General features: G+C 45.8%; 1 protein-coding gene across 1 annotated transcript in view; it reads left to right on the forward strand.

Annotated features, from left to right (window-relative positions):
• Positions 1-23,495, forward strand: part of MTHFD1L (methylenetetrahydrofolate dehydrogenase (NADP+ dependent) 1 like) — an 884,753-nt gene that overhangs the window by 608,764 nt on the left and 252,494 nt on the right. Inside the window, exon 17 of the mRNA XM_086927571.1 lies at positions 12,315-12,422. Within this exon, the coding sequence (XP_086783697.1) occupies positions 12,315-12,422 (108 nt within the window). The remainder of the gene's footprint in view (positions 1-12,314; positions 12,423-23,495) is intronic.

Consider the following 23,495-nt stretch of genomic DNA (forward strand, 5'->3'; position numbering starts at 1 on the left):
CAAAGAAAGTGCTCATCGGAGTCCTTGAATGACTGCGGTGTGACCGGGGCTGGTGTCCCCCTGACAGCCAGTCTTCCAGAGGCGCAGTGACATCACCTGAAGTCGGCACGTTCTACTGGAGTATCTGAATGTGTGCTTAATGTCCTAGAATACTTTCTGCCTTATGAAAGAGGGAAGAGGTCTGCCTGGCCCTGTATGAGGAGAGACTGCTTAGTAGGAAAAGCCAAGCGTGTCCCTAGGGCTGTGGGACATCCAGAGGAAGTTGAGTAAGTGACAGCGAGCTAGGAACAACCCATACTGCGGAGGAGACCCTCCCCTGCACGGTCTGTCAAACCTGGATCCTGGCAGGAATCACTGTAAGCAACTGCCTGTTCCGGCATGGTCGGTGCTATATCTATAATGTTGATGACATCAGCCCGATTGGAGCTGCAAGTTCCTGTTCTGTTTTTTTTTTAATTGCACTGGCTATATTAATGATATTGTCTTAATCAGGGCTGTAGCAACCTGTACTGACTTGTTTGGGAGTGCAGCTGCCCTATGCGCTGTGCCAGCATAACTGGGGCTGCTTCTGCTTTTGTGGCTGACATGGCTTTTGTGGCTGACGTGGCCCAGTCATGGGCTCAGACCTGCTTTGTGTTTGAATGGACTGCAGCAGCTCGGCCCACATTTACTCTCCACATGACAGACTGCACTGAAGAGTCGGAGCCAGGTGTCTGCACATGGCCTATTATTTTGGTTCTCAGGCTGTCCTTGTTCGCCATGGCCCCCACCCATGTGAAGCAACATGAGAATGTCTGATTCACTCTGGGACAGCCCCACAAACTACAACTTTACCTACTACAGCCCCAGAGGTAAAAGACTTAAAGTGAACAGTGATTTATGGTAGACATGAAAGACTGCACTTGTGCCTGATTCATGCTTTGGCCATAACTACTGGGGGATGCCTGCCATCCAGGTTTCATTTAGGGAGGGTTTAGTATGAGAGGGTTCTGCGGGTGTAGCATCACATGGGAGGAGTGCCTCAAGAGTTCCTACCTTGTGTCCTTAGTAGAATTGTGCATTTTCTGATGGAGACTTCTAGCTGCAGATTCCTTACCATTGCATTATCTGCAGGTGTTAGGCTGGGTGCAGACGTTTTTTGTGAGCAGTACATCTGCTTGCCGGTAAATGGCATCCATCGGCATCATCTGTGCCGGATGTGACATGTGTGGTGTCTATCTAGGCTCCATCCCAGCGTGCTGACATCAGTTAATATATTTCTGCGCTACTCAGCGCAGATCTGGAGAGAGCTACCCCTTAGTAACTATTTGACTAATCTCTTTTCGACTTTTGTAGAAGTTTTTAAGAATCTTCTCCTGATGTGGCAGCAGTCTCATCTAGGAAAGTTGGCTTCAAACCCTGAGGCACCTGTCACAGTCAGATGTCAGTGACGGACCTGCACCTTGTGTGCCTTTGGTGCCTCGAGTGTGACCACGACCCAAAGGCCTGCACTGAGTGCCTCGCCATGCACTGGAAGGCCTTGAGGGAGTGAACCCTCAAACTCCTGGCAGCTCGACATACAACGCCGCAACTATCTCACTCCCGGCCAAGAGGAAGGTCCTGGGTGCGGTCGTGGAGTCCGAGATCTTCACCTCATTCATTGCCCGACGATACGAGGGCGCACCGACACTCTAGGCCAAGCTCTGCAGATGCATCAGTGCCTGGGTCGGCTCCGCGTCTCCCCGAGTTTCTGGAAGCCAGAGCAAGCCCTGCTAAACTCCAGAAGTTTCATGAGGTCATGCACCTCAGATTGAAGCATCCTGTCCATTCAGGTGCATTCAGGTCCGGTGGGGTCTGGAAGGACCCCTACAGGTTCATACTGCGTCTCTTGCACAAATCAGCTCCTTGTTTCCATGGATTGATCGGGACCAGTGCCAGTCGTACCACCTTCCCCAGTCCCGATGCTCCCAGCACAGCTGTGGGAGGGCCAGAGGCGCCATCCCCATTATGATTCCTGACTTCGACCCAGAGGTGCGTTGGCCGATGCCGACTGGAGCCATGTCTTCCAGGCCGAACCCTGAGCCCCATTCTTAGGGGCTAGGTCATGGGGAGAAATGGGAGTGGTCACTGGACCCTGAAGAATACTAGCCCTTCGTGACTTCCCCTTCTCCCATGCCACCTGTTTGCGACAGGATAACGGAGGGCCATCTTTTATTACTCCACCAGAGAGAGATGGCTCTCTTGGCGAAGGGAGCCATAGAGAGTGTGCTGATGCCGGAAGTAGGTTGTGGTTGCTATTCCTGCTACTCTCTGGTACCCAAGAAGGAGGGATGCCTTAGTCCTCTCATGCTTGCACAAGCCCTGTCTGCCCTGGACCTGGAAGACTGGATGGTAGTATTGGTCTTGCAGGATGCATATTTCCAAATCCCTGTCCTGCCTGCCCACAGGTGTTACCTGTGGTTTACGGTGGGCCACAAGTACATTCAGTTCGCTGTGCTCCCTTGTTGCCTTACCAGCTCTCCTCTGGTGTGAACCAAGGTGATGGTGGTGGTTGCAGCTCATCTGCAGAGATCAGGGGGTGCCAGTCTTCCCCTATCCCGACAACCGGCTGTTGAAGGTGGGCTAGCCCCGGCTGTCATCTCCTACCTCCAGACTACAGCAGACATCCTACATTCGCTGGGGTTCACTATCAACATGCTGTAGGCATACCTGGCTCCCTCGCTTACGCTGCCTTTCATCTGCACTGTTCTGGTGACGATACAGCTTTGAGCCTATCCTCCCGAACGGCAAGTCCAGGCTATGATACTTATGTTTTGGCTTCTATCCTGGATTAGGGTGAGACTGACTATGAGGCTTCTGGGAATCATGGCCTCCTGCATCCAGCATATGAAACATACCCGCTGGCATATGTGGGCTCTGTAGTGGGGAAGAAGTTCCAGTGGATGCAGCATCAGGGAAATGTCGGACATGGTTCAGATCTTGGAGATAACTGCAAAAGATCTGCAGTGGTGGTTAATGAACCACAGTTGGGTCAGCGGCAGAACCCTCTCCCTTCCTCGACCAGATCTGACAGTGGTGACAGGTGCTTCACTTCTGGGATGGGGCAGCAGTCTGGGAGAGGTGAAAAACAGAGTCCTCTGGCAGAATCCAGACTACACATCAGCTTTGTGGATCTTCGGGTGATCCAGCTGACATTAAAATTCTTTCTACCCTCCATCAAGGGATGCCTAATACAGATGTTTACGGACAACACCAGTACCATGTGGTCCTTTTACAAACTGGGTGGGATTGTGGACCCTCTTTCAAGAGGCCCTACATCTCTAGACATAACTGGAACATCAGGGCATATCCCTGGTGGCTCAACACCTTGCGGTCTGAACGCTAAGCCTGAAGATGCCTAGCGGATCACAAATATTGTAGAAAAGAGGGGTCCCCAACAAACAAGGAGTAGGTAAGAGATGGGGAAAGTCAAAAATATTTTTAAACAATTCAAACAGAAAGTAATCAATCCAAGATGTAGTTGAAATGCAGTGTTTTATTCACCATGCATTCTTTTCATCATAGTTGAAGTTATTCAATAAAGAGCAAAATATACACATAATTGTAAATTCATTCATGTGCCCAAGTGGAGAAAGGGAGGAAAGGGGAGGGAGGTAAAGTTTACATGAAAGATGTGACTTACTTTTCATTCATTAGAAACAGAAAACATACATTAAAGATTCTGGTATGAATTCAAAAGATCCCTATCCAATCAGGGTCTTATGCAGTAACAGAAAAAACTGGGAATTATTTCAAAAAAGGGTTCAAGCTCCTATGAAGCCGTCCAAATCGCGCCGGTGATAGGAGTTGATGAAGGGTAGATGAACAGTCTACGTTTCGACCCAATTGATCGTAGGGTGATTGAACCTTACAGTGCGGGTCTTCTTCAGGACAAGCGGGGGTGGGGGGTGGGCAAACCTCCTAGGGTTGAACAGAAAATGAGGGTCAAAAATTAATTATCACAGGGCAATTAATCCCTATCTGAACCGTAGCGGGGGGTACCGCCCGGGGACATAGTTAAAAAGAAGAAAGTACACTGAGGGCTATACAAGAGGACAATTGTATCTATAAGGACTTTACCTGCTAAAAGTTGCAGGTCAGGGGGTAATCAGATTGTTGCTAATTGGTATCCCAGTGAGATAGAGATAATGAGCATACCCAGGCGGAGCTGCCACTAGGAGAGGTCAATCTGTGTCGGGAATGAAAAATTTAATTAGAGCGTCCCGAACAACGGATACCTCTTTGCCATTGGCGGTATTTTTAAATCATCTTACCTTGTGGGTAAGATTAACTGTAATGTACTAGGCTCTGGAGATGCCTCTAGGGTCAAACGGGACGGCTGAGCGAGTGTCAAAAATCCGTATCTGAAGGAGAGACACAGGGACAGTTTTAGAAGAATTAAAAGTTTGATGGGAACGCATGTCTCTCAATAAACGTGTTCGGTATGTCAATGCGCTTACCCATGATTATCTGTATTGCCTCATTAATTAATAATTTCTCAAATTGGGTGAAGGGCTGCCGGGCTCGTGTCAGAAATCAGTATCTGCAGGGAAGATACGGTAGATAATTTGTAATTAATTATCTAATAATAAGCATGTCCCTGAATAAGTAGCATTGGGCGTATAGATGAACTTACCCAGAGTCATCAAAATTGACTCGTCAATGGTTTCTCAGGAGGCGAGCGTCTCCAGAGTCCGGGGGAATGCCTGGGATGAAGTCACGCTGAAAAAACTTTCAGTCCGTGTCTGGGGAGAAAAGATCGTAGTGCCTATGAGTAAAGCGTCCTAAGGAACGGACGGTTACCGATTTGGTGTGGAGGGAATCGGCTTACCCGTTAGCGCAGGGCTGCTCTGTGCTTGCCGGGGCGTCTCACGGTGAAAATGCGTCTCCCGTAACCAGGAAGTGTCCTGGAAGGGGGCGTGGTGAGCCTTAAGTACGCGGCTCTTGGAGATTGAGAAAGGACTCCGACCGGGTAACCAGGCAACAGACCTGGTAAACAGATATGCGCGTTAGTTGTCTAGATTTTCAAAAGGCGGAGCATCTCAGCCGATTGTCACGGAGAAGATACCACATAAAATGGAGAATGGTAGTGATAAATTTAGAAAGCCTAGAGAAATGTTGAAACATTGGCATACATTTCAAAAACATGTGTTAGAGTCAGTAATCAAATAGGTATCAGCAGGAACCTGCTCACATAGCGGTTTAACTGCTTAAAGGTTGTACCCAAATAAAGCATTATACAGTATGCAAATTAACGTGGGCCGTATGACAAAAAAGGGGGTGATCGGCATGAACCTGCCAACATGGCGGTTGAATGCAACGTGTTAGAGTCAGTAATCAGATAGGTATCAGCAGGAACCTGCTCACACAACGGTTTAACTGCTTAAACGTTACCACCAAATAAAGCATTATACACTATGCAGATTAACGTGGGCAGTGTAACAAAAGGGTGATCGGCATGAACCTGCCAACATGGCGGTTAAATGCACCACACCGGCACATTCATATGCTGGTTGTATAAAGTAATATTTGGAAGCCAGGTTCGGAGTTACAAATTAGCAAGTTGGACAAATGTATTCTCTGACTCATTCAGGCCATTTTTTACAGAGTCAAAGGAATTGATCCATTTCAGTTCCCTTACATTCAGGATAGGGGTTAGACTCCCACCCCTAGGGCCCAGTGTGACCTGTTCCAAAATGACCCACCTCAGACTGTCAGGTGCGTGATTTTTTTCGATACAATGTTCTACCATTGGGGCGCCAGGTACCTTGCATTTAATTCTACTACAGTGTTGTAGGAATCTGACCTTTGCACGTTGCTGTGTTTGTCCAATGTAAGGTAGATCACATGGGCATACGATACAGTATATCACATTAGTGGTATTGCAGTTGGTATGCGATTTAAGAATGACTTTCACTTGTTTGTGAACAAACTCTCTAGTCTGTATGGTTGCAGGACAGGCTTTGCAGGAGCCACATCTGTAATGTCCCACAATGGGTGGGAGATTCCACATTGAAGTAATAGTAGGTTCTTTAGTGGTTTCAAGAAGTGAACAAACCACATGGTCCCGTATATTTTTGGCCTTTTTGAAGGAGTGCAGTGGTAGGTCTTTGCTGTCCAGGTCTTCGGAGATCAGGTTCCAATGTTTATTAATGACTTTCTTTATAGAATTGCTCTGGGTGGAAAAAGTCATAACGCAAATCAGGCGTTCTTCCATTCTCCTTCTTTGTTCATTAGGTTGTAACAAGATGTCTCGATGGTTAAACCATGCTCTTTTTCTGGCTTTTGTGGTTAGGCGTTTGGGGTAACCGCGTTCCATCAGGCGTACTTTGAGGATTTCAGACTGTTCTATGTAGTCCTCTTTTTTACTACAATTCCGGCGTATTCGCAGGAATTGCCCGAAAGGTAGGTTGTCCCTCAGACCTCGTGGATGATGGCTGGAGTATTGGAGTAACGAATTCCTCTCGGTCGGCTTCCTGAAAAGGGTAGTGTGTAATGTACCTTCCTCAGCAATGATGGAAATGTCCAAGAAATTGACAGCTGTTTTGTCATATTGGATGGTGAATTGGATGTCTTGCGATCTTCTATTCAACCAAACAAAAAAGTCTTGAATTTCCTTCTCTGTGCCCGTCCAAATCAGAAGGATGTCATCTATGTATCTCATCCACGTACGTATGTTTGATCTAAATGGATTGACGTCATTGAGTACAAATGTTTCCTCATATGTTGACATAAAGATTATAGCTAGGTCCGGCGCAAATGCTGCCCCCATAGCCACCCCTTTGGTTTGGAGGTAGAAGAGATTTTGGAACATGAAAATTTTTTTCATCATTGCGATTCTGAGGTGTGAGATGATAAAAGCAGTAGGGACCCGAGTAGGGGCCTCTCTTTTGTTCAGTGCCAATGTAGCCACAACTAATGCCTCATCTTGAGGTATGCTGGTATAAAGCGACACAATGTCACAGGTTGCTAGTAGCTCTTGTCGCGAGTCAAAAGGGGATCCGTCCACTAAGTTGATTGTGTGTGTGGTATCCCGGATATAGGTTGCAGTGTCTTCAGCTAAAGGTTTAAGGAAGAAGTCTATGTATTTACATAGGGGTTCCAATATGGAGCCACAGCCGGAGACTATCGGTCTTCCTGGTGGTTGATTCAAATCTTTATGCACTTTTGGCAGAGTGTAAATAGTCGGCAGTCGTGGGTCTTTTTGGTTCAAAAATCCAAACTCTTGGTCGGATAGGAAGCCTTGGTCCAAACCCTCTTGAGTGGTTCTGAGTATTTCGGCTGCCAGTTCTTTTGAGGGGTCACCAGACAGTCTTCTATAGCTGATACCATCACCTAATTGCCTGAGGATTTCATTCTTGTAATTGTCCACGTCCTGTATTACAATGGCACCCCCCTTGTCTGCGGGTTTTACCACCACCGATTTGTTCTCTTTCAGGGATATTAGGGCCAGTTTTTCTGCCTTGCTAATATTGTACTTGATGAATTTCCTCTCATCCAGGATCCTCCTGACATCTCGTGTGACAAGGATGCAGCATCAGGGAAATGTCGGACATGGTTCAGATCTTGGAGATAACTGCAAAAGATCTGCAGTGGTGGTTAATGAACCACAGTTGGGTCAGCGGCAGAACCCTCTCCCTTCCTCGACCAGATCTGACAGTGGTGACAGGTGCTTCACTTCTGGGATGGGGCAGCAGTCTGGGAGAGGTGAAAAACAGAGTCCTCTGGCAGAATCCAGACTACACATCAGCTTTGTGGATCTTCGGGTGATCCAGCTGACATTAAAATTCTTTCTACCCTCCATCAAGGGATGCCTAATACAGATGTTTACGGACAACACCAGTACCATGTGGTCCTTTTACAAACTGGGTGGGATTGTGGACCCTCTTTCAAGAGGCCCTACATCTCTAGACATAACTGGAACATCAGGGCATATCCCTGGTGGCTCAACACCTTGCGGTCTGAACGCTAAGCCTGAAGATGCCTAGCGGATCACAAATGGCATCTCTATATGGGGGTGGTGAAAGGTCTCTTTCAGCAGTGGAGTAAGCCTCTGTTAGATCTGTTTGCTACCACTGAGAACATTCATTGTCAGCTGTTCTGGGCACTGGAGTTTCCAAGGCAGCTCTCGATTGGGGACGCATTTTGTCTTGAGAGGAGCTCAGGCCTCTACCACTCCTGCCCAGAGTTCTCAAGAAGATCCGAAATGACCAGGCCATGTGGCTCTGGACTGGGCTCGGAGAGTTTGGTATCCCGAGTGGTTGAACATGTCTATTGGTCTTCCGATCAGGCTGCTTCTTCGGAAGGATCTTCTCTTGCAGCAGCAGGGGAAGGTTCTTCAACCAAGCCTGTCAAGGCTTTGCCTTCTTGCATGGAGATTGAGCAACAACAGTTGACAGCCTTTGACCTTCTGCCCAAAGTCTGTGATGGTATTCTGGTAGCCAAGCGTCCCTCCACCAAAACAGTATACGCCTTCTGTTGAGGCAAGTTTGTGGTATGGTGTGCAGAACAGCAGGTTGACCCTTTTTCTGCTTCTCTTTCACAGGTTCTTTTCTTTCTTCTTTCTCCTGCCCAGTAGCGCTCTGCTCTGGGCACCTTGAAGTGTTACCTTTCTTCTATATCAGCCTTTCTGTGGTTGCCTGACCAGCCATCCCTTTTCAAATCCCCTATTGAGCATAGCTGCTTGAAAGGTTAGCAAGCTCCTCCCTTTGTCATGACTCAGTGGGACTTTAACTTCGTCCTGACTATTTGGATGTGCGCTGCCTTTGAGCCCTTGCAGAACTGTCTTTTCAGGCTCCTTAAAATCAAGACGGACTTCCTGGTGGCAATAATATCTGCCTGGAGGGTCAGTGAGCTTCAGGCTTTGTCATCCAAACCTCCATACCTGAACATCTACCCAGACAAGCTGGTTCTACTAACTAGAGCTTCCTTTCTAATGAAAGTTGTCACTCCCTTACATGTAGGCCAGTCCATCACCCTGCCTTCTTTTTACATTATGCCACATCCCTCTAAAGAAACGGAGCAATGTCACTGACAGGACCAAAAAAGAGCGTTGCTCTGCCTTGACCGCACGAAAGAATTCCGGGTGAACGACCAACTCTTCGTGGCATATGTTTGAGCGAAGAAGGGGATGGCTGTGCAGCGGTGGACCATCTCCTGATAGATCATGCTCTGTATTAAGATCTGCTGGACAAACCCAAAAGCAGCCCCATGAGGGTTTGCAAGCTCATTCCACCAGAGCAGGGCTGCAACCTCTGTTTTAGCATGTGGAGTCCCGGTACTGGACATTTGCCAGGAAGCATAGTGGGCTTCTCTGCACATGTTCACAAAACACTACTGCCTGGACAGTAAGGTCCGTAGGGATGGGCACTTTGCCCGTTCAGTCCTGCAGGATTTTTTGGTTTGAAATTGTTTTGCAGACCCCCTTCCGGGTAAGTATTGCTTGGAAATCTTTTTTAAGGTAAGGACTCTGCGGCTAGAAGTCTCTAGCATACGATCAAGTTATTTAGCTTTGGTAATGCCTTATCTGGTAGAGACTCTATGCAGCTCCAGATTCTTTACCCATCCACCTCTTCTCCCTGCTCTGCGAATAGATTTCTAGGGACAGGGCTTTCCCCTTTGAGAACCCTAGTTTTCCACACCAGTGGTCTGTGTTCTTCGTGGCTCTGCACTCCTGGTGTGGAAAGTTGTGAAAAGAAGCTGATGTCAGCATGCTGGGGTGGTACCTTTATAGGCACATGAAAATACCACAGTTGATAGACAGAATGCAGAACAATGTCATACATTCACCCCAGTACAGAGATCTGGGCCTAAATCCATCGATTTTTTGCAATCCGGCACGGAAGACGCCACGCAGAGCTGATCAACTCCACCTACTGGCACGTAGGGGTCTACTGCGCCCAACAAATTTCCAGATCCAGTCTGACGCCTGGAGATAATTCTAAAGTGAGGAATCTGCGCCTAGATAGTCTCTACCAGATAAGGCATTATCAAAGGTAAATAACTTGTTCTTCTAGTATTGCTTTGTCATTACAAAGTACTTTATTTTCCTATTGTGCCTGTTGTTTGATTGAGTTCTGAGCTCAAGTACCCTCACAGTACCGCCTTGGGAAGCCTGTGAATGCTCAACCTTGTCAAGTGTGGAAGTGTTGCATTATTTGGTCCAATGTGCAGAGCCATAGTAGGTTGAGCCCTAGAACACCAGTGACACAAATGACCTCAACTACCATGGTTGTAGCCCAATAGTCCGTCTGTCCTGAAGCCCTCATCTGCCCCCAGTGTTGAATGGGGTCTGACAATTTTGTGAAGCAGTGTAAAAACTGCATGGGCGAGTTCCACCTTTCTGAAAGAGAACAAAAAGTTCAGCATTACCTGCACAGTAGAATGGCAGATGACCATTTTGGTCATAGAAGACCGTAGACCTTAGTTCAGTTATTGGATCTGCATTTGGAGAGAAGGTGGAGGATTCCCAGGAACAAGGATGGGAAGATCCTCCTTAGTTTTGTTAACCGCATCGATGCGGCGGCTTTTCCCGCTGTGTGCATCGTTTTTAAAAATACCGCGTTACATGACGAGCTCAGCTCGTCATCAGCATCGAAGGGGTTATTGACCAGTTAGACAAACTGGACAGTAGGCAATAAATTGTGACTGACTCAAGGAAATGTACTGTGTTAGGAACCCAAGGAGGGAATCCTGTGGCGGCTGGCTCTCTCAGCCCCTTAGCACGGTTTCCTCCTAGGCACACCATGAGTGAATGCCCATATTTGCTTTCCAGAATTTCCCAGGATATCCACACCGCTCCAATTTTAAGGTTAACATGGTAACCAACTCAAGGCTCTCTCCGCTCCTTAGCACTGGTTTTCCCTATGCACACCATACATGAATGCCCAGATTTGCTTTCCATTATTTCCCCAATGTAGCCACACCCCTCCGTACCACGGTCATCAACTCTGAGTTATTCCTTGATTCGGTCTGAGACCATGAACATGCAATTGGCTTTCTAGAAAGCTATACCTAAGATAAATAAAGATAGGGAGTTTCAAGAGGGATAAGTCCAGGTTAGCTTGCCAGGAGCATTAGCAAAGGAAGAGGTTGAGACTCTAGGATAATGAAGGTAACCAGCACAAGATCCAACATCAACTACACATACATGTTAAATGCATTGATAACGATTGACCCACGAAAGTGTCTGCATCGCTCCGGGTTTAATCCAGAACTTTATGATTGCATCTACAGAAACTGAGTCAGCTGGTGTGAAAAGAGAAGAAATACTCCAGGGCCTTGCCTCCCAGCCCTCTTAGAATGAATAGGAGGGTGCTATACTTAAACATGTCAAAACATCAAGGTATTCCCCACCACCTAGCCCACCATTTGAGTGGTATTTGTCTTGGTGCTAAACCAAGTGCAGAATCCAGATTGGCAAGTATTACAACTTTTTGGAAATTCCTAGACCCTCTCTTGCAAGCTCTTATATCTTTCAGGAAAGCATGAAGACAAACCTACAGGCCATAAGTAAACTCTAGTCGTACCTTTGTGTCTACTTATTGACCCTTTATAGTTCCTGCTTAAGCATGACTTTCATGATTGTGTGCTCCCAGTGTATATTGCTTTGCCAGCTTGAAGCCAAACGATTGACTGTGTGTTCCAAGCCAGTCCTACCTGAACTGCGAAGTGGCCCCAACTATATATTAGCACTTTTCAAATAAATAAGTAGCAGGAAGAGAAGTAGTCCCGTGGAGCTGTGCGCTGTTCATTGAGCTTTCCTGGAATGGGGCTAGTAGTGGGCAGTGGGCAAGATCTCTCTGGCATCCCGGGTAGTTTTCAACAGTTGGCAATTACTTCTATTCCAAAATGTCTCAAAATCGGTCAAGGGAATCTTACATGGTCAATATCTGCTGGAATTCTTGTGTTTTTAACCATAGACAGCTGTAGGGCATTATTCGAATAATATGAGGGATTCATTGAAGCATTTAAAATATGGCAGAAAATCAGCTGGAGAAGGGCAGTGGAAATGGACAGTACAAGGTGGGGTAGAGCTGCACCTGGACAATTTAGATAGACTTTAAAGATACTATTTTGCCAGTTGAAAAGATAAAGGCGTTTAAGCTATACCATGCCTACCGAAGCACAGGCTTCTGTGTTTTTTTGTTTTCATTTGAGAGATTTTCCGGGTTTTGGCACAGGAGGGCAATAAAGTAGTGTTTGGCTCAATGGAGAAGCGGTTATGTGAACGAGAAATATTACATGTGTTTTTGCATTGAAGTATGAAAAAACTATTTTTCTTTTTAATTCCTCAGCTTCCCATTGTGGAAAAAATAAGGACCATTGCTCAGAGAGTCTATGGAGCTGAAGACATATCGCTGTCTCCTAAAGCAGAATCAAAAATCGACCAATACAGTCAGCAGGTAAAAGTTTCATAAATAATATATTGCCTAAGAAAAGTTTGCCTCTTTGTAAATTAGGTTTCAATAAGACCTTAAAAAGCAAATTAATGTCTGTAAAATATTTGACCTTGCAGATTTGCAATCTTTATCTGTGCTAGACCAGGAAACTTGGATGTTTCTTGCAAGTGGGCTCCTAGGGTGGTCACCGATGACCCCTTTATGTATTATATAGCAGATTCGGAGGATTCATTCTAATTACAGAACCCTCACCTTGTGAATCTCCCTATGTGCAAGACCGGATCTAGAAAGTTTGCAGTAGTTCTTGGATGCTGGCAGGTCACGCATTGACCTCTGTCATGCCCACAGACATGACAACACAAACCTACATATAGGTGCAAAAATACTGGGTTTAAACCTGGGGTCTCTTTAGTGGTTAAAGCTACGTCTGGTCCATGAAAACCCTCTTAAGCTCCTGCCTAATATATGGATTAGATAACAGCGCACAACGTATACAGCACCTAAACACTGCACCCAGGGCACTCATTCCTGTTAGTCAGCACACACCAATAAGGGCAGAAGAGCTATATTGGGAAAGGTTTGTGTTGTGCCAGAGGACCAATTTTGTCCTTTTGCTTTTCTTTATTAATCAACTGAGAGTTGTGTCTCATTTGGAAATGTGGTCTCTTTGTCATGCCGTACATATGGTGACACTACTCTCATTGTGAGAGGTAGAGCCAGAAAGACTATCATCAGCTGGCCTGTGCCCCTAAGTCCATTGGTTGATATGCTGAAACTGACTCGAGAAAAAGAAATCATGAGAGCAAGTGAGAAGAGAAAAAAAGAAGACCACAGAGAAGAAAAAGGAAAGAGAATTAAAGAAACAAGAAAAAGTGAGAGAAGTAAAGTAAGAGGAAAAAAAGGGAGGAGGAATGTGGTGCAGCTCGCATCTAAAGAATTTACTGCCACTGATTTTGCGGAAATAAACCTCTGAGTTTCATCATCATAGAAGTAAAATGTTTCTAGGGTTAAGGTATTCATTGTTTTCTGATGTGAGGCATTAACTGTTTATTTAAATCTTCTGATCAAGCAGCAGTGCCAAACAGTTTAAGAAAAGGATGGCTTGCAGTTGCTCCTGCATGGTCTTCTTTCCCAGCCTCACAGCCTAATTTTACTGAACTGGACAGAGAGGCAATGTGCTACTCCAGGAAGATCTGAGAGATACTGGTAGCTCACGATCAACCTGTTAAAGACTCCTGGTTTAAACCGTACCTTGCATGTCGCAAGCAGATCTCGGTCACTGACCCACACAACATTGGTCTTTGGTAACAATTATGACTCCAAGTCCTGCAACAAATTCTCCCTGGTGCATTAGAAGGCCATCAGGGAGCGAGAAGGTAAATGCTACATTGTAGAGTACAAGAAACAAGTTGATCTAGCTCAAAATCTCAAGGTCTATCCCAGTCGCGCTTCCATTTACCATCCTTGGGTAATTCGAAAGTCAAGAAACAAGTCACAAACGGAACACAATAAGTACAAACAGGGTACCCTGGCTTTTTTATGTGATAGTGCCAATGTAAGGGCACACCATGCAAAAAGAACAGACGATTCCTATAGGTTTACAGGTTTTAAATTAATAATCCCATGTGCTCTGATTGTGGTGGTAGTGGGGTCAAACATCTTAGGCTTATCAGAGGGTAGTGTTAAGCATTTGTTGTACACACAGAGTCAATAAATGAGAGACACACTCATGAAGGTAATCCGGGACTCATTTAGAAAAATAGCACACATTTCTCTATATATTTTAAGACACACCAAACATCGTAATCCGGTAAGTACTGTCGGAGTTATACATTTTTGTAGAAATAGAAAATACAGTTGAATAACGGGTTTGAGGTATGAGCCTCAAACGTGGTAATGTAATCATATGGGAGAAACTCACACTGCATAGATTTACTTGCAAACACTTTTGGAGGATGCCTTCTAGGACTTACGGTGCTTTGGGGGCCAAGGTCAAGAAACCACCAGCAGTTCGGTTTTACCTGCCCTGGTGGGTCCGGGTGCAGAGGTGCTGGTTGTGTTGCTAACCTTAAGTATTACATGTTAGTCTATGGAAGAAGTACCTGTAAAAGAAAGGCTGCTAGTGGGGATTTGAGGACAAGTGTGGCAGAGCCCAAAGGGGGGCTCGACTCTTGAGGCTCTCTGAAGTCTCTGGAGTTCGATTTACAGAACGATGGCTTGGGTGCAGATGTATTTTGCCTGGCTTTTCGCTGTAGTTAGAGGCTCTCACTAGGCTTTGGTGACCTTGAGAGGGAGAGAAAACAGGGCAGCAGGGCCACTCTTGACTTAGACCTCATGGATCTGAAGTCCCTCGTCGGTAGGTCAGTGTCTGTGGTTTCCAGAAGGGGCACGCACCAAGCCTTGGAAGATGCAAAGGCTCTGGTACTCAGGGTATTGGTGCTGAGAGGCTTCTCAAGGGGTCAGCGTCTTGAGACTTGAGGAAAATGATGGAGATGACCACCTGGACACATGACAGTCTCTTCCTGGCAAGTTGCTCCTGTGTACTAAGTACCGGGACAATGCGGTTGGTGTCTTCAGATGCAGGGGATGTCTCCTCCACCCCAAGGGAGATGCTGTTTATTTGTTGAAGAGGAGAACAGTCCTCCAAGCAGCCAGGCAGTTTTTGCCACCAATCTCGGTGCAGGACCTCTGTTCTCAGGACTTCAGCTCTTCTTTGTACTTCCTTCAGTTCCAGGTAGACAAATCTAAGTTCAGGGTGTCAGGGGAGCTCTAAATAGAGTGTAGGGTAGTAGCCAATGGGCTCCTTACCCTTGGGGTTATTACACCCCCTCTAAGACCAGTTCCTATCGAGAGTGAGCATAAGCCTGACCCAGAGATCCTAGTTTCTCCAAATTCAAAATGGTGAAATCCTTTCTTGGCTATCCACTTCAGGTGGCCCACCTTAGGTGTCAGCCTATCCTGAAAGTGCAAAATGCCTAATGAATATCTAATTTTTTCCACCTGCTCTGGTGCCAAATGGACCTCAGGGCAGGGGTGGCGTTCCCCAGGTCTGGGGGAAGCCAGGGTCTAATATCAGATGCGACAGAAGCTTAGAAGTCTCTCGCCTTGATGTACTCAATCACTAGCTGGAATTGTGATGGGCCTCAGAGTGCGAGCTGTCACCTACAGGGGGTCAGAAACTTGTCTGTGGTAGCAGGCTGGCCAATACCAGCCAGCACACTAGAGGACTAGAAGGTTTTAAGGGGGCACCTCTAAGGTGCCTCTGGGTGCCTTTTGCAATAAATATTATACTGGTATCAGAATAGATTTATTGAGATGAGGTGTTTGATACCAAACACCATTATTTTTAGTTCAGCCATGATGTACCTTGGTAAATCGTAATGACCAGTACATACCTTTAACATGGCTGCCTGATCACTTGCAATGCCCTAGTAGTACTGTGAATCACAGGGGCAAACCTGCTCAAGCAGATATGCTCTCACATGTATTATAATGTACCTGTCTTAGGGCTCTAAGGCCTGCTGTAGGGGTGACTTGCTTATAAGACATGCAACATTGTACACAGGGAGTGTGTAATGTGTTTTCATAAGGGCTTGTGCCCTTTCACACATCCTGAGGTGGTAGTCTTCATGCAGTTTTTGTAGGGGTCCTATTGCGTGGCATAATACATCCTACGGCCCATAGGGACCCTCTTTATTACCCATGTCCTGGGTACCATAGTTATCATTTACCAGGGACGTATAAGGGTGCTAAAGTCCTTGCCAATTGGGTTACAGTCATTGGGACCAGTTTAGCAGGGACCCAGTGCACATTCAGTCAAGAACATCAGTACCAGTGGGCAAAAAGGGAGGGGGACCATGACAAAAAGGGCACTTTCCTTCACGTACCTCGGGCTACTCTACCCCCAGCATCTAGTTTTACAAATGCCATGTCTGTGCTGGCCCATCTTCAGAGGTTAGGGATCCATGAATTCCTGTACATTGATTATTGGCTGTTGAAGCGGGCTCTCCTGAGCTATTCTTGGATGACCTTTGGACAGCAGTGTCACTACTGCTACAGTGACATGTCAGATCCTCACTTGGCTCTTCCCAGAGATTTTCCTTTATCAGGTCTTTTGAGGACACTGTTGCTTTAATGATGTTACCTCCACTGCAGTCCAGGACATTTATGCTTGATCTTGATGCTTCAGTTGAGAAAGTCTGTCCCAGCCTTGACAATACTTAGTCTGTATGGTCTCCTAGATTCTTACATCCTCTTGATACCCCTGACTCGCTGGCACGTGTGTACTCTTCAGTGGAATCTTTTCCTGTATTTGGCACAGCTTTGAAAATGCCTTGGGAACAGGGCTTTGGTCTTAAACAAGGCAGCCTGGGACCGTCAGTGGTGAATGTTGGATGCTGAACCTTATATATGGCAGGTCATTCTCCTCTCCTCCTGAGGTACCAGGGTTAACAGATTCACCCATTTTAGATTATGGCAGTCGTCTGGATCAGGTGGAGATGCATGGACTATGGTTTCCCGTGGAGAAGTATCATCACATTGGTCTTTTTGGAGGATCGTCTATCCACCTAACCCTCAATGGATTTCTGACTTTCAACAAGGGTAGGTCAATCCAGGTTCTAACAGAAAATACAACAGCCATATGGTACTACAACACAAGAGTGGGATCCTATGTGTGCTGTGGTGCTGACTGGACTTTAACAAGATCTCCCTCACAGTGAGTCACCTAGTAGAGTACCTGAACATCTGGGCGGATGGGCTGAGGAGGTGTCATCTTGCAGATCATGAATGGCATATGGTATCTTTACCCAGTGGGCATGCCCTCAGATCTGTTCACTCCCTCTCTAAACAGATTGGGCCTATTCACAAAGATAAATTTACAATTGAGAAAATCTAGATTATACATTTACTCTTACCCTTTATAGTAAATGTACAGCTGTTCGCTATTCTCCAATTGTAAATGCACTACAAAGTGTAGTTTTGAAACTGGGGTTGGAGCCACATTTGAGTGTAAAGTTAGCACAGCTAAAAAAGACTTGAAACAGTAGTTCCTCAGACCGGAACCTGGAGTAAGTCCAGGATCATACATGGCCAACCACTGATACTGCAACACCCTCACTTATAAAATACTGGAGGCAGGGATTTCAAATAGAACCCCATAGGAAATCATGTTAAAATATTTTTTTACTTTTAAAAAATACACATAAATGAATGTTTAACACATTAACTGCTAGGCCGTTCCGCCCAGCGTTAGCATTTTTTTTGCTGTTTGGGGTATTTTGCGCTTTTGCCTTCATAACATTTTGTCCACATGAGATAGCATGCCCAGTTTGTGTCCTCTTTTTCCCAACATCCCGAGTGGTCTAAAGTTACCAAGAGTTTGTGGATTCCCCTGGAGGGGACTAAGAAATTAGCCAAAATATAGCAACATTTTGGGTTTTTGGAAAAAGTGGGAAAAAAGTGCTGAAGAAGAAAGTATCTGTTTTTTCTCCTGCAAAAGGCATCGATCAAGGGTTTGCGGTGTTAAAATATCCATCTTCCCAGCTTTCTGAAACAGGCAGGCTTGAATGAGAAAAACACATATTTCAACAGTTTGGTATTTAAAAAATTTCAGATTTTTGTGCTTTCAACCTCCTTCCAGTTAGGGTTGGAAACGGGTGTGAAACCCGTGGTGGATCCTTGAAAGCTATACATTTATGAAAACTAGATCAGTCTGAATTAAGCAAGGGGTCATTTGTCTAGAGTCTTCAAGGTTTTCCTACAAAAAATAACAGTTGAAATCAAGAAATATTGAAATGAAGTTGAAAAAAACAGCCTAATATTTTCATGTGTTACGTCTTAGTATGGCAGATTTTTGAAAGCAATATACCTTTACGTTCTCTGGACCCTGCTGGTTGCGCGGATATATATAGAGCTTGTAGGTTCTCCAAGAATCCAAGGTACCCATAGGCAACTACTGAGCTGCACCATACAATGTTTTTTCATTGTGGATTGACTATACAGCAATTCATATTGTAAATTATAAAGAAAGAAAAAAGGTATGTAGGACAACTCTATATTTCTGAAATGTACACCAGATACCTAGTTTAGGAGTAGTGGTCTCTGAATTTATGGGTACCCATATTGGCGTGTTTCAGAGGGCATTTTGTAAAAATGTCTTGCGTGTTACACACTTGATTACACTTGAAAGGCACAAACATAAAGATATTCAATTGGTATTAATGAATGTTCTACTATTGTGTATTCCCATATGTCTCCCAATACAAATGGTCCCCCACTTGTGTGGCTGAGCCTTGCGCCTGCAAATCAAAACACTCTAAAACTTGACCTAGGAGACATCATATTTCACCCAGCAGAATGAATTTTCTTTTTTTCTTACAAAGTGGCTAGCTGTGGATATTTTATCCTAGTTCAGCCAGCACCTAGGGAAATCTACCTCCCAGCACATCGTTGAAAACTAGACACTTGGGGAAGTTCAGTGTGATTTACGTGGCTGTCACCAGGTTTTTTGTCCCAGAATCCTCTGCAAAGCTCAAACTTTGCCTAAAAAGACTAATATTCCTTGCATTTCTGTGAGGAAAAAGTCCTGGAATCTGCAGGAAGCCATAAAATTCTTACCATGTAGCGTTCCCCCAAGTGTTCTAAGAAAAATGGAGCTTCACTTGTGTGGGTAGGCCGATTCCACTGCAAATGAAAGGGCGCAACATAGACTCATTACATTTTTTCCACTGAAATACAATGTGTATTTTTGCCACGTGGGTAGCTGTGGATTTTGGGCCCCAGCTCGGCTGACACCTAGGTAAACCTTCTAAACAAGCACATTTTTTAAAACTTCTAAACAAGCACATTTGTTAAAACTAGACACCTGTGGGAAGTCCAGGGTGGTGGTGACTTGCATGGCTGTCACCCGGTTATTTTTTAACCAGAATCCCCTGAAAAGCTCAACCTTTGCCTAAAAACATGTTTTTCTTCCATTTCTGTGAGGAAAAGTCCTGGAATCTGCAGGCAGCCATGAATTTCCTACCACCCTGTGCTTACTCAAGTCTCACGACCTGTTTTTGCAAGGGGACACTTGCGTTTTTAATCCCTGGCTCGGCGGCTATCTAGAGAAACCTATCAAATCCAGACATTCAGAAAGCTACACACCCGGTGGAGTCCAGGGAGGTGTGGCTTGCGTGGATACCCCAATGTTTTCTTACCCAGAATACCCTGCAAACCTAAAATGTAAAAGAGAAGTCAGATTTTTGCACATTTCTGTGTGGGAAAGTTGTGGGATCACCAGGCTGGCACAAATTTCCTACCAACCAGCGGTCTCCCAGGTCTCCTGAATCAAATGCTACCTCACTTGTGTGGGTGGGTCAAGTGCCCACTACAGGTAAGGGCCCAAAATATATTGTGGCTATAATGATAACTATGGTAGGTGTACTAATTAGTCCTGGGGTTGTCAACCATGTAGAGAAACCTATCAAACCCAGACTTTTCTGAAAAGTAGACATCAAGGGGAGTCAAGGAATGTGTCACTTGTGAGGATACCACAAAGTTGAAATGTTGAATAGAAAAACAAATGTTCATTGAATTTCTGTGATGTAACCTTCCAGCATGTACTGGGATCCACAAACTTACTACCACCCAGCGTTTTCCTACTTGTCCCGATAAAAATGCTACCCCACTTGTGTGCCTGGGCCTGGTGCCCACAACATAATTGGATCACACGAGGGTCAATGGTAGTCCTTTCACGAGGGCTACTGTTGACGCTGCTGTTATCCATTCCTGATGCATGCAGTTGACCTAGGCACACAAGTGGGGTAGCGTTTTTATCCGGACAAGTGGGGGAACGCCGGGTGGTAGGAATTTTGTGGATCCCTGCACATTCCTGTAGTTTGTCACAGAAATGTACAGAAAGTCTCTTTATTCAATGTTACATCTTTGCAGGGTATTCTGGGTAAGAAAAAGTTCTTATGCTTGTGACAGATGCCCACTGGTATATGTGGGCTCTGCAGTGGTATCTGAAGTTCCAGTGCGTGCAGCATCTGGGAAATGTCGGTCAGCATGGTCCACATCTTGGAGGGACTGTGAAATATCTGCAGTTCCCAACCAGATGTGACAGTATTGACAGATCCGTCACTCCTGATATGGGGCTGCCACCTGGGAGAGGTAGAGATCAGATGCCTCCAGTCTCCATCGCAAACCAGACTCCACATCAATCCTCTGGAGCTTTGAGCGATCCGACTGGCATGGAAAGCCTTTCTACTCTCCATCAAGGGAAGGTTAGTGCAAGTGTTCAAAGATAACACCACCACTATCTGATACTGCAACAAGCAGGGCGGGGTGGGAACGTGAACTCTGTCAAGAGGCTTTGCACCTCTGGACGTGATTGGAACAGCAGGGCATTTCCCTGGTGGTTCAGCACCAGGCAGGCTCTCTGAACACCAGGGCGGACTAACTCGGCCGACAATGCCTAGCAGATCTCGAATGGCGCCTCCATCAGTAGGTGGTGCAAGTCCTCTCTCTGCAGTGGGCAGAGCCTTGGTTAGATCTGTTTGCCACCGCCAAGAACACGCAATATCAGCAGTTCTGCGTGCTGGAGTTTCAAAGGCGACTCTTGCTCAGAGACACACTAAATCTATAGTGGAGCTCAGGCTTCCTGTATACCTTTTCGCCAATGCCACTCCTGCCCAGAGTGCTCAAGAAGATCAGGAATGACTGAGCCCTAGTCATCCTTGTGGCCCCAGACTGGGCTAAGGGGGAGGGGGGGGTTGGTATCCCAAGCTGGTGAGCATGTCCATTGGTCCTCCAATCAAACTGCCTCTTTGGGAGGATCTTCTGTTGCAGCAGCAGAGGAGGGTTCTTTACCCAAACCTGTCAACGCTCTGCCTTCTTGAGTGGAGATTGAGCAACAGCTTTCGACCGTCATCCTGAAGTCTGGGATGTTATTATGCCAGTCAGGTCTCCCTCCACCAAAATGGTAAACGCCTGCCGATGGAGCAAGTTTGTTGCATGGTAAGCAGAAAAACAAGTTGATCCCCTTTTTGCTCCCCTTTCTCAGGTTTTTCTATGTATTCTTTCCCTTGCACAACAGGGCTCCACTCTGGGCACCTTAATGGGCTTCCTTTCTGCTATATCAGCCTTTCTGCTGTTGCCTGGCAGGCCATCCCTCTTCAAATCCCCTATTGTACATATGTTCTTGAGAGGTTTGCAACATGTGTTTCCTCCTTCTCCCTTCATCGTGCCTCAGTGGGACCTTAATCTAGTTCTGACGTTCCTGATGTGCACTCCCTTTGAGCCCCCGCACAACTGTTATCTCAGGCTCCTTACCCTCAAGATGACCTTCCTGGTGACAATAACATCTGCCTGCAGGGTCAGTGAGCTTCAGGCTTTGTCATCCAAGCCTCAATACTTGAACATCTACCCAGACAAACTGGTTCTACGAACTAGTGATGCCTTTCTACTGAAAGTCATCACTCCCATTCATGTAGTCCAGTGGATCTCATCTGCCTGCCTACTTTCTATTCTTCTCTACATCCCTCTAAAGAGGAGGAGCAACTTCACCATCTGGAACCAAAAAGAACGTTGTCATTCTACCGTGATCGCACGAAAGAGTTTTGTGTGTTATGTGGGAGCGAAGAAGGGAAAGGCTGTGTAGAAGTGGACTATCTCCCGGTGGATCGTGCCCTGTATTAAAATCAGCTATGCATTGGCCAAGCAGTAACCCCTTGAGGGTTTATGTGCCCATTCCACCAAAATCAAGGCAGCAACCTCTACGTTAGCTCACAGCGTTTCGGTCCTGGACATCTGCCAGGCAGCAACATGAACTTCTCTCCACACGTTCACTAAACACTACTACCTGGACAGTCAGTTCCGTTGGGATGGGCACTTTGCCCGTTCTGTCCTGCAGGACTTTTTAGTTTGAAATTATTTTGCGGGCCCACCTCAGAGGAGGTATTGCTTGGGTATCTATTCCAAGGTAAGGAATCTGCGACTAGAAGTCTCTATAAGATGGACAAGTCACTTACCTTTGGTAGTGCCTTATCTAGTAGAGACTCTGTCTAGCCTCCGATTCCTTACCGACCCACTCATCCTTCCCTCTCTGCGAATGGATTTCTAGGGACAGAGCTTTTCCCTTTCAGGGCCCTAGTTTTCCACACCAGTGGTCTGTGTTCTCCGTGACTCCGCGCTTCTGGTATGAAAGTCATGAAAAGAAACTTGAGTGATGCCAACATAGGCACCATGCACATCACTTCTGGGGCGAATGACGCAGAAAATGCCACACCAAGCCGAACAAAGCCACCTACCGACGTGCCGGGGTACTGCTCGAAAACTTTTCCGGATCCGGCATGACATGTGGGGATAATTCAAAGGTAAGTAATCGGCAGCTAGATAGAGACTTTACTAGATAAGGCATTACGGAAGGTAAGTAACATGTCCATTGATTGCACAGTTTCAGCCTAAGAGAGGATAAGGACTGCCTGCGCTGTCATAGCGGAAACATAGGATTTTTACACCTAGTTTGAGTGTGCCCTATTATACATGATTACTTTTTGAAAATATTCCTGCAGTTTGGTAAAATAATCAAAGCACAAGCAGGGCCAGATCAGACATTGGCGCTCTTAATCTATGTAAAAGATGTTCCAAAGTATGTGTTAAAATATACAGAGCTGGCGCTATTGTTGATGAGTGACGATGCATTGGGATAGAGGACTTCCTCCAAAATTGGTGACTTAGTATGCTTATGCCTACCACATCTAAGCTAAGACTCATGTGAATTTAAATGCATCTGTACCTTGTGGGGTAGTATACATTTCCCCCTTAAATAAATGTATCTGTTTATAACCGGGAGCACAGTTCAATGTACAATGACACATGTATAATGACAACCTCATCTCTTTATCGTGAATAGCACAGTTTGTCTGTTCTGAGTGTACTGTTATGGTACACTGTTGGGTTGTGGCATGTAAAGAAGAACCAGCTCTTGACTAATCTTCTGAAGCTGAAATGGTTGTTACTGGATCTTATGTTTGTGGGCAGCAAATTACGATTGCTTGAACAGAGAAAGATGGCACACCTGTGACTTTTTTT

Source organism: Lissotriton vulgaris, chromosome 6 (assembly GCF_964263255.1).
Source record: "Lissotriton vulgaris chromosome 6, aLisVul1.2, whole genome shotgun sequence".
Classification (NCBI taxonomy): Eukaryota; Metazoa; Chordata; class Amphibia; order Caudata; family Salamandridae; genus Lissotriton; species Lissotriton vulgaris.